Source organism: Quercus suber, unplaced genomic scaffold (genome assembly GCF_002906115.3).
Source record: "Quercus suber isolate HL8 unplaced genomic scaffold, Cork oak 2.0 scaffold_805, whole genome shotgun sequence".
Lineage (NCBI taxonomy): Eukaryota > Viridiplantae > Streptophyta > Magnoliopsida > Fagales > Fagaceae > Quercus > Quercus suber.
In genome coordinates, this window is record NW_027070240.1 from 278,034 (window position 1) to 290,569 (window position 12,536).

The window sequence follows — 12,536 nt, forward strand, 5'->3', positions numbered from 1 at the left end:
TAGTTTAGTTTAAAACAAATTGTTTATATATAATATTTTTTTGCAAGATTGATATATAAATATATATATATATATATATTTATATATATATATATATATATATATATATATATTTTTGGCAAGTCAGGGTGGTCTTGTAACCACCCTCGCTTAGTATTCATCTTGCTTCCATCTCTGAAATTGTAACATCATTTATGGAACAATTTTCTGGCTTAATTTCAGAAACCTCTAATGGTTTTTCTTGAACAATGTTGATAAGATATGCAGGTTGTTTTGGAGGAAGGAGTTGAACAGTTTCACTTGAAAGCATAGTTGCAACATCTAGCATGGTAGGTCTATCTGTTGCCTGGTCTTGTACGCATAAAAGACCAACATGAATGCATCTCAATATTTCAGATGAAGGGGATGACTCATCTATTATTGTTGGGTCTATTAGCTCCAAACCTTTCCCTTCATTCCATAACTGCCATGCCTGATACAAGACCAGTTGTACACACAATGTTAACTATTATACTCAAAATCTCGTGTATAAATTTAGAAGAGTTAATTGAGAAACTTACATATCCTATAAGGTTGAGCGGATACTCAGAGTAATAGCAACTATTATTTTTCTTGCTGCTCACGATTTCCAATAGTAGGACTCCATAGCTGAATACATCAGTTTTTATTGAAAGAACACCATTCATGGCATACTCTGGAGACATATAACCACTGAAATAATAATTGACCAATAAAATTTAGTGTATGAATAAGCACATATATGCATACACTCAAATAGAATTAAATTTTGCTTACTTGAAATGCAATGAATACTTACTATGTTCCAACAATTCTATTTGTGTTTTCTTCTAATCCTTTCAACCCAAATATTCTAGCCAAGCCAAAGTCAGAAATTTTTGGATTCATATCCTCATCAAGCAAAATATTGCTTGCTTTTAAGTCTCGGTGAATTACTCTTAGTCTTGAATATTTGTGAAGATAAAGAAGTCCTTGAGCAATGCCTTCAATGATGTTGAAGCGTTTTTTCCAATTTAATAAAGACTTTTTAGTAGAATCTGACTCAAAGTAGAAAATAATAGCAAGCAAATGATAAGTAATAATTGATTGCGTATAATAGAAAACAAATATCCAATAAGAAAATTTTCCTTGTAAAGAACATACACCATACCAAAGAGGAAGAAGTCTAAGCTTTTGTTGGGCATGTACTCATAGATTAGAATTTTTTCTTCTCGTTGAATGCAAAGCCCTAACAATCTTACAAGATTTGTGTGTTGGAGTTTGGCAATAAGAATAGCTTCATTCTTGAACTCTACCAATCCCTGTCCAGAACTTCTTGAGAGTCTCTTTATTGCTATTTTCTGCCCATCATATAATTCACCCTGAAAATATATTTCAATAGTGAAATCTCACTTACATTATCTTAAATCAGTTTCCATTTTTATTATTTAATTTTCTATCAAGATTCTACCTTGCCCTTAATTGGCCAAAACTCTAGTTCTTAAGTTCAAATTTTGTACCAGAAAAATAAATAAAGAGAGCATTGGGTCAAGGTGGTACATTTAGTTTGAATAATAGTTAGATGGTGTAAATTCTTAGATTTCTGCATAAGCTTTGTGTGTGGTTGATAATTTATAATAGTATTAAAATATGTTGTTTTGATTTCAAACCTTATTTCCACTATCCATCATACCACCCATTTAAAAAACTTAAAAATCATTTAATTGTTTAATCATATTCAAATTTAATCATACACACAAACTGTGTGATGCTCGAAGAAAATGCTAATCACATCTGCACTTACACCTCAAAAAGACTAGTCAAGTTGTAATTAGGGCTCCTTGTAATTACTTGTAAATTGAACATCTATGGCCACATAACACAACTCAAAAAATCTAATCAAATCAAATCCACACAATTTGGGATATAACAATCTCTCTCACTTAAATTTTTGATGACCTTATCAAGGCCCACATTGTATTGCAATGACCCTAAGCCACATGATGTTATGAAGTTTACTTAGTTTCTCTGATATCATGTGTAACAACTCGAGAAAAGCACTAGTCACATCTACTTTGACACTCCAAAATGGTTAGTTAAGTTGCAATCGAGGCTCCAGATACCCAACATCCACTTTGTAAAGACCCAATATGTGACTCATCACACACCCAGAAAATACAAACTTAAGCAATTTAATCCAATCAAATCAGCACAATTTGGTGTATCACACGCGCGCGCACACACACACACACATAGAGAGAGAGAGAGAGAGAGAGAGAGAGAGAACCTTATAAACTGGTCCAAAACCACCTTCTCCTAATTTATTTTTAGTTGAAAAATTCCTTGTGGCAGCAGAAATGGTTTCAAAGCTGAAGATTTGCAATTCATGGCTATCTTGCCTATCATTATTTCGTTTCTTCACTTTGTCACGTACAGTGGACGATATTGCATTACCTCTAAGTTCTTGCAGAAGTATCTTTTGTTTCTTCTTTCTCTCCCCTAATTAACAAATATGCAAAATATAATTTGAAAATTTTTTGTTGCTTTATCATCAATAATATATCCAAAAAATCTATGGTAGGAATATCAATTACCTTCCGCTATGTGTTTTTTCACTTTTGCATAGCATAATAAGCACAACAAGGCGATGATGATTCCCCCTACTGCCACAATGAGCCATATCCACCACTTATTTGCTCGCCACCTGTTCGTACTCACGTCCGTATCGCCATCTATGATTAGTCATATAGAGAAATTATGTTATATGACTTCTAATACTAATATACAATTATATAGTGAAAGAATGACATGTACAACTCAAAATTTAATTTTAAAACAAACAATTATAGTAGATTGTTAAAATAATATAAAATAAAATAGCAAAATAAATTTCAAACTTATAAAAACTCTTACTGTGTTCTATATAACATAATGGAAAATCAAAAGTGTAAAAATAATATTTAAAAAAAAAGAAGTCGTTGACTTGTTGCAACTACACCATGTATGGCAGAAGTTATATAATGTAATATATGATATAATATGATTTGGATATGAACCTGTAGGGGTGATAGGCCCAGGAGTACATATCTATATATATATTGGGCCAGGGGCCCAATCCAAGGACATTAAGCAGTCCGAGAATGGGTAGACACCTTCCTAAGAATCCATGTTGGCAAGTAAAGAAATGAAGTTTGATCATGATCATCCTAGAAGGCAGGTCGAGGAGGAGTGCTTCCTCGGCTGAGCAAAGCCGAGGTCAAAAGGGGCGGTCTAACATCAAGAGCAACGTTCTGGACGATTCTACTGATGAGGATAAGTATCAAGAAGAAGCAGGAGAGATGAAGGATATGAAATATCTAAAGAGAAAGCTAATACCACCATATTAAATGCTCTGTCGCTAACTCTCTAGCCGCATTAACGAGAAAGTGATACATGAACAGAAACTTTTAGCCTTACAGCTACTACCCAAAGACTTCAAGAAGATGCTGATAGGACAAGGATCAACACCAACAATCTAGTCTACACGTGGAGGGTAGAGATGAAAGAAGAGAATAGTATAAAATAGAAAGAAGACCCTAAGAGGAAGGGATCGGGAAATTAAGAGAAAAACACTATAACAATCAAGAATTGAACTTGTAATCAAACTTGAGAAATATCTAAAGGGAAAGCTACTACCACTATATTAAATGCTCTGCAGCTAACACTCTAGCCGCATTAATGAGAAAGTGATACATGAACAAGAACTTTCAGCCTTACAGTTACTACCCAAAGACTTTAAGAAGGTGTTGATGGAACAACGATCAACATCAACAATCTAGTCTACACGTGGAGGGTAGAGATGAAAGAATAGGATAGTATAAAATAGAAAGAAGACCCTAAGGGGAAGGGATCAAAAAATTAAGAGAAAAACACTATAGCAATCAAGAATTGAACTTGTAATCAAACTTGAGAGAAATATATAAGAACTGATCTCTTCAGACTGTGTCGATGATGATTTTCTTCAAATTAAACCAATCTATCTTCATTTTCTTGTCATTTGAGTTCACTTTATTTGTTTTCCAACTTATTAAAGCCCTATTTTCCAACCCACTTGATAGGCCAAAAACGTATTGACCCCTTGTGATTAAATTAATTGATTAATTAGCCAAGTTATTAATTAATCAAATTAACATGCAAAGCGCGTGGTAGCACAAATAAATCACCAATTAAACTAAGTGCAGCGGAAAATAAATTTGACACGATGATTTGTTTACGAATGGGGAAAACCTACACAGCAAAAACCCTACCGGGTGATTTTAAGGTCACCACTCCCGAAATTCCACTATTATCATAACAAGCGGTTACAAGTAAAGGAATCCTAGTACTTTATACCAACCTACAGTTGAACCCTTACCCCAATACCTAATTAGACTTGTTGTGTAGTGACAATTTCTCCTTTTGATGCACGACTTCCAAATACGTGACTAAACAATTGCGCGGATCCTAGTACGCGACTTCAATCACCAACTAGAGAAGGTTGTTGGCTGCAAATTTCTTCAGTTCATCTCACAATGAAGATCAAGAAGATGTTTGGTTACAAAACCCTATGGTGCACATACACAGTAACTTCTTCAAGAATGATGAACTATGGCAAAACTTTGTCTCTGGTCACAATTTGCTTGAACAGACTTCACTCAATGCTTGTGCAACTTGTGAACTTTTTGACAGCCCTTTAAACAATCCTTTTATGTGTTTAGGGTTAGGAGAAAAGAAAGGCCAAAGACATATTCACGGATCCCAAGAAAATCATATCTAAATTCTAAAATTATTAAACCTCGACAGATAGGAGGTGTCGAGCAGTTGTCGAGCAAGTGTCGAGCATACGGGCTGAACAGCTTCTTAAACCTCGACACATGCTAGCTGTCGAGCTTTAATGAACTTGCACTTCTTTAGTTTGTTTCTCGGACAGACTTGATAACTTCAATATTTGATCTTGAAACACAGTTTCTTGAAGTATTTAAAACACCTAGATCTACCCAATTACAAGTAAATTGCGTTTTATCAAAGGATTAACCAATTATATAAAAGAATGACATATGTTTTTGACAAGTGAAACACATATGTCCTAACACCACTCTCTACAAATTAATAATTGTATTAGGCTCTTTGGGCCTAAGTTCATCCATCCTTTGGGCTTGGAAACCAAATTGTGTCCTTACAGAACCTATATAATGCTAGTTTTATAGTAAATTTTGATGACAACAATTGATATTATTATATAATTTCACAATTCTTATATTGTAATTGTACAATAATGGTCTTATAATTTCACCTAGAATATATGTATATATATTTTTTTTGGTATACCTTTAGATAGGTTTTAGTCACAATTTATGTGAATATTGGTTAATTTTAGTTAACAGTTACTCACTGATTGCGTGGATTTAATTGATTTAAAATTTAATGATTTTAATTAATATGTTTTATAATTTAAGGTTTAATTAGAAACCACTCCAAAAATTCAAAATATAATTTAAATAAAGGGAATTAACATGGCTTAAAGAGAATATAACCACTTGTCATAGAGAAAATATTACCACTTTACGTGACCAGACTTCTAGTTTGCTATTTTTATTATATTGTTGTACTAGTTACTAACTCATGCAATGTACGAGAAAATTTTATAAAAGATTTTATACGTGATAAATATATTGTTAATAAATATCATAAATAAAGCAGTCAATAGAGAGTTTTTATAAAAATAACTTACCTAGTTTAGTTATAATTTACTTAGAAAAGATCAAAAGAAGTTAATTAGAATTTTTTTAGTGTTGGGTGCTTTGTCCAAAAATATGGTGAATTCTAATTAGTTTAAACAAACATAGTTGAATACTATTTGAAACTCTAAAAACCAAACTAAAAGTTATGTATCAGAATGATGATGTGGAAAGTGGTAAATCTTCAAAAGATTTTGCCACTACATTATAAAAAGTTAACAAAAAATCAAAAGTTTTCATTTTATAGTTTAACAATATTTGCTAACTAGTGCAGTGCAGGAGAAAGTTTGACAATATTTATATATATAATAAATTTTTAAATGATGAGTATTAATATCTACAAAGTCAAATTAGAGAATTTATAAAAAAAGAAAAAAAAAAGGAAAAAGAAAAAAGAAAAAATTATCTAATATAATTAAAATTTGTACTCAAGATAAAACCTAATTTAACCAAATTTATTTAATGCTGAGATGCTTTATCCAAACAGACAATAATTTTGATTATCTCACTTATAAATTCTAATTATTAGATAAAAGTAACATGTTTTTCCTTAGCCAAAAGAATTTTCAACTCAAAAAACAAAATTATATATATAAGTTGAGCACGAAGTAATTAGACTTACCAATTGCTGAATTATGGAAGTACATGTCCGTGTCACAACAATTCCCCAATAATAACTTTCTTTCACTTATGCTTCATTCTTTGTAATAAAATTTGTAACACTTTTGATATATTTTTTCTTTGAATGATTGAGAATATATATTAGATTTACCTGTATATGATTGTAAAGAAACGCGCTACAAAAAGGGGAAAGTATCACAGATGAATTGCCGAATCTGGTTGTGGAACTAAATACTAAATAGTATGCTTTGCTCTAGTAAATCTGATATTCTTAGCTATTTCAAAGAACAAAGTACCTAGAATCTCAACTATTTCAAAGAATGAAACATTTACATAATCGAAGGTCATAAGCCTAAAAATATATGCAGATTTCGGATGATTCACAATCCACTAAAGCCAGAAGAAAAAAAAAAAAAAAAAGCTTATTATAATTATTCAACTCTAATTAAGAAATCAACTGTATATTTATATGTTTTTGCACTATAATTAGATTATGATCATTAAAGATAAAAAGTGAAAAGAGGGATTAGAATATTTGTTGTACAATATGACATCAACAAAGGAATAGAAAAATCCAAAATTGTAAAAAATGTCTTCTTCTTCTTCCTTTTTTTTTTTTTTATTATTTTTTATTTTTATTTTTTTTACTACCATAACTTTTTTATTACAACTTTTACCATAACATTTTTTTTTTTAGTAAAAAAGTTTAGCTCATCAATTAAAATTTTTAACTTTTAATTTTTTGTAGCATAAAATGTACATTTTTAGATCCCTTAAAACACAACCAGATTAACCTAATTATAGCCAAATGATTAATTTAGGTAAATTATGCAGTTTTAGGTTAACAAAGATAAATCATATCATGTAAAGTGCAAAAAATAAAGAACATACGATATGATAACCCAGGAAAACCGAACTAGTAAAAAACTTGAAGAGAATTTAACCTAACTATCCTTAAGGTAAACTGAATCCACTATGAAAAAATTGAAATTTACACAATAGCGACTTAGACCACTAACATCCTATTGCTACCTCGAGTAGAAAACTTACTACCACGACCACGTGACAGTTATGAGTCCACAAACTACTTCTTTCTTGGATTCCCAGCAAGCACAAGCACTCTCGCTTGTATATCTTTAAGCTCTTAAATCTGCAATTGAATGATCACCAAGTTCTTGACATAATCTTGAATCTTGGAAACTCTAAGTATGTGTGAAGGCAACCACCTCTAGATCTCACAGAAGATTCACATACACAGCATAAAGAGCAACCTCAAAACGTGGCTAGGGTTTTCCCTTTTATACTTAAGACAAAACATAAAACCCTACACGTTAAATGGGCTTGGGCTGAGTTGGAAATTCTGCAGAAAAAACAATATGCACGACTTTTGATCGATCAAGTCAGGCAGATTTACACAGTAAATCCTGCAGCTACTCGATTCCAACTTTACATACAACCACATACTTTGAGCAAGTCTAAACAAGACTAAAACATTTTGATCATGGTTTGACAACATTACAAATTGAAGTTCTAATACATTAGTTCCTAATTCCTTAGAACCTAACATAAAATTATTCATAAAAATTGAGTTTATGGATTGAATATATATATATATATATATATAAAAGGTTGAGTTCAACTTATATATGATGTAATTCTAAGAAATTTTACACTATCTAAAAACTTTATACCAAAATTCATATTCTTAAAATCTCACAGTTCAATTACATGTTTCATATATATTCTTTAGTATATATATTGTTTAGATGTCAACAAAAAAAATAATGTTTTAGGAGAAAGGAATAATTCAATACCATATGAAGATAATTGATTTTATTTATCTTATGAACTTTTTAATTCTATATGTAATTTTTCAATAAATAACTTCTTAACATTAAGAATTTTATTTCTTAACATTATGAATTTAATCAGATACTATTCTTTCATGCAAAGATTGTATAAAAATCAATAGGAAATTGTCATACAATGAGAGTTTAAAGACTTCACTTCTATACTAAAAAGAAAAATAGAATTATACTTTTTATATTGGTCTTTATGACAAACCTATATTCTCATCTATGACAAACCTATCATTTGTTCGCTCATGTATTTCTCAATGTTTCCGTTTAGCTTTTGCTTTGTTTAGCTCAAATCAGAATAAATTTCTATCAACCTCAAACTTTTAATACTTTAAAAAGGAAAAAAAGAAAGAGAATAATTAGATAAAGGTACTTACCATCTCTTGAGTTGGTTGGTTCGTGTAGATCAAACTGAGGAATTACGGAGTGAAGCTCAAACGCGTTGAGGATGGGAGGAAGGTCAGACCGCGTTGTTGCATTAATAACAAATCTAAAAGGGCCTTCGATTCTCCGATTGACACATATGGACAGTGGCTTTAAATGGTCAAGCGTTATTGGCTCTGAGGTATAGGTATCGGTTCCCCCATACACAGAAATAATGAATTCTCTTTTCTTTCCTTGCGTAAGTTTTGAAATTTCAGCAAAGTGAAAGCAAAAACACAAGTTTCCAGTGTTATAAGAGGGCGGGCTATCATAAATTAAGGAATTATCACCATTAGATGGCTGGATAGCAGTTCTCAATACTTCTGGTGGTAGTCGATAACTATCATTGTTGTTCTGTATGTCAATATCTGAGGAGGTATTGATCTTAACTGAGTTTGGCCACTTAATATAAGGATACCACATGCGATCATAAACATCATTCTTGTACCTTAGATAGGACATGGAAAAATTGATTGTCTCAGAGACGAGACATTTTAAAAAACAGTGTTCAAATTTGACATAATATGAACAATATATACAGGGTAAAATATAAGAAACAGTGAAACAATACTTTTAAAATAATATCAAGTATTATCAAGGCTTTTAAAATATCTAATTTGTTCTCTTAGCACAAATGACAGAATACTTTCAAAATTTTCATACTATAAATTTTTTGCTTCCTTCGAACAACCTTTTCTGATAGCATAAGCCTCACAATAATTGTATTACGAAAACTAAATATGTGAGAGTGATTTGGGGGGGGGGGGGGGGGGTGGGGGGGATTTTTAATAAAATTTATAATTTTGTTTAAATTTATATCAACATATATATATATATATATAATATATAGAATAGCCATTTTTGTAAATAATTACAATATGCTGCTAATTCTACAGTTTGAACATTTTTCTCTCTAAAACCCCTAGCACTTTGTGCATCTCAATTTACTTTTTTTCCTTCGTATAATTCTTTAATTTTAGGAGTATTTAGGTCATATGTTCAAAAAAACATATAAGTATTAATGACTCTCTTTATTTATTTTACTTTATTTATTATCTATTTTTATCTTAGATAGAATTCAAATTTAAACCAAGTGAGTCAGTACCGTACCGGAGGCTGTAGCGGTTTGCCCAGCGGTACGGTATATTTCGGATACCGGTCAATACCGGTGTACCGTTCGGGTTTACCACTATTTTTTATATTTTTAAATAATAATATATATATATGTGTGTGTGTGTGTGTGTGTGTGTGTGTGTGTGTATTATAATAAATATAAAAGTTTACCATAAAACATTTCCCCAATTCAAAACTAATTATTCATAATTTTAGACTTTAGTATCAATTAAAAGAAAAAAAAAAACACACAATATAAAAAATAGAAAACTTAAAAGTCACCATTGCATACTAAGAAAACAAATAATAATAAGTTAATACAAATAAGTTATCATTCTACCCTAATAAAAATTCAAAAATTACAAAACTTAAAAAAAAAAAAACTTTTTTCTATACCGGCCGGTACACCCGGTACCGGCCGGTATTGCCCAAAATTGGCCGGTATGGCCAGTACATGGCCGGTACGGCCGGTATTTAAACCGGTACGAAACGTTAATGTTTCGATACCGGTATGCAACCGGTACGGTACGTACCGGCCGGTACCGGTACGGTATCGACTTTCTTGCTTTAAACTAATCTAAATGTATGTGTGTGTGAAACTCTTTCTTGGAGACTTGAACTCTGACCCTTACCATCCACATCTCACAAGTATTATAATAATACTCATTTAAAGTATTATGGCCTCTTTTTTTCTTCTTCTAATTTTTAGTTTGTTTTTTGCTAAATATAACTCATCATTTTAGGAGTATTTAGAGCATATGTTTATGAAAATATTGAAGTAAGCAAATCTCTTTAGAAAAGTTATTTTTATTTACTAAAAAAAAAAAAAAAATTCATTTCTTTTTAGGCTTTCAACTGATTTTCATTTTACATGTACTGATTTTGATTTAGGGATATATGAATGCATACTTCTTTTTTTTTTAATAGAAAAGATGCTATGAATTTTATGGTTAAAAATTTGGGACATATTCTATTTTTGTCATCTATTAATATATATTTTCTCGTAATTTTTATTATTATAATATTTCTCTTATATTACACTGCATAGGTTAAAGTATATTAAAGTGACATAACTTGTCTCCTAGAAAAATTTTCGAACTCCACCACTGCCCGGGAATGTTTTAGCCAACAATAAATAAATAGAAGCCAAAGATAGAGAGGGAAGAATGAAGATGAGAAGCATTTTCAAATAGTGTTAAGTGACTTTAGTGGGAAGAGAACAAATTGAATATTTTTAAAAGTTTTGATATAGTTAGCTTTGAGCCAAACCTCAGGTATAGTTTTTGTACTTTGACATTTTAAATAAAAAGAAAATCAAAGAACAAAATTGTAATTGATTTTCCTGATAAATTTCTCCTGTTGACCTGTGGTTGTGCCCAGGTCTTTTTTTTTTAAATTAAAAAAAATGCTATGAATTTTAAGGTAAAATATTTGGGACATATTCTATCTTTGTCATTCATTAATATATACTAGCTTGTAATCCTAGTATATGCATAAATTTACTTAAAAATATATAATAAGATGTATAATTTAATTCATATATATATAATTTAAATAATATTGATAGTCATTTTTATATTTTGTTAACTTTTTAAAAAAAATTTAAAGATATTATTAGGCATAAAATGTAAATTGTCCATTTTATTTATTTATTTATTATTGTGAAGCACTTTTTTTTTTTTAGATTCATTTATTCTAAACTCTTTGGTTTTTGTACTTAAAAACTCACCTGCATGAATATTTATAATGTTGTCTCACATTTGACTCTAAAATTAATAAATAAAACTTTTTAAGAATAAATAATTTAGGACGCATGGTACAAAATTGAAACTCTAATTTAGAATTCTAATTTAAGTTTCTCTCAGCTTCACCTATTATTATATATATAAATATTATTGTAATTTTTATTATTATAATATTTCTCTTATATTATGCTGCATAGGTTAAGGCATATTAAAGTGACATAACTTGTCTCTCGGAAAAATTTTCTAACTCCACCACCTGTGAGGGAGTGTATAACCAACAATAAATAAATAGAAGCTGAAGATAGAGAAAGAAGAATGAAGATCAGAAGAATTTTCAAATAGTGTTAAGTGACTTTAGTGTGTAGAGAACAAATTGAATATTTTTAAAAGTTTTGATATAGTTAGCTTTGAGCCAAGCCTCGGGTTAGTTTTTGTACTTTGACATTTTAAATGAAAAGAAAATCAAAGAACAAAATTGTGATTGATTTACCTGATAAACTTATATTGATCTGTGGCTGTGCCCAGGACATATCGCCAGCTATTTGTTAACGTTCCAAAGTCAAATGGATAAAGGGACTTGTTCAAAGGACGTAATTCCAAGGCAGAAATAAAAGGTATTCCATACCCAGTGTTCATCAAACATACGTATATGATGTCTGACGTGGGAGCATGAATCACATCGAAAAGATATGTAGAATATACCGCATCGATAGATGTTGTCTTCTTATAATTAACCCCGACATACACGTCGAACTTTGGAATTTTATTCTTGTTGTCATAATTTCCATAATAGAAGAAAAAATTAATGAGATAATTACTATTTTTGCCTTGTTCAGGTTTCAAAGTGTAACAATTCTTTTTTCCTTGTGGAAAGCTTCTCAGGTTTCTTGTTAGCCGCCCAAGATCCGGATTTTGATCGTAGTTCTCGGGGGATATGTTGAAATTTGTCCCAGTATCTATAAAACCTGTATCTGACTTGTAGAATATACCAGTGACATCATCCAAGTAATCTTTGGTAGCCC

General features: G+C 30.6%; 1 protein-coding gene across 1 annotated transcript; it reads right to left on the reverse strand.

Annotated features, from left to right (window-relative positions):
- Positions 1–118: 118 nt before the first annotated feature.
- Positions 119–9,118, reverse strand: LOC112022331 (G-type lectin S-receptor-like serine/threonine-protein kinase CES101). The gene is made up of 7 exons (XM_065767426.1): positions 8,611–9,118; positions 2,592–2,738; positions 2,285–2,496; positions 1,169–1,379; positions 818–1,055; positions 561–711; positions 119–472 (listed from the first exon to the last, which is right to left on the reverse strand). The coding sequence occupies exons 1-7, from the start codon at positions 9,116–9,118 to the stop codon at positions 158–160; spliced, it is 1,782 nt and encodes a 593-aa protein (XP_065623498.1). The 3' UTR covers positions 119–157.
- Positions 9,119–12,536: the final 3,418 nt, after the last annotated feature.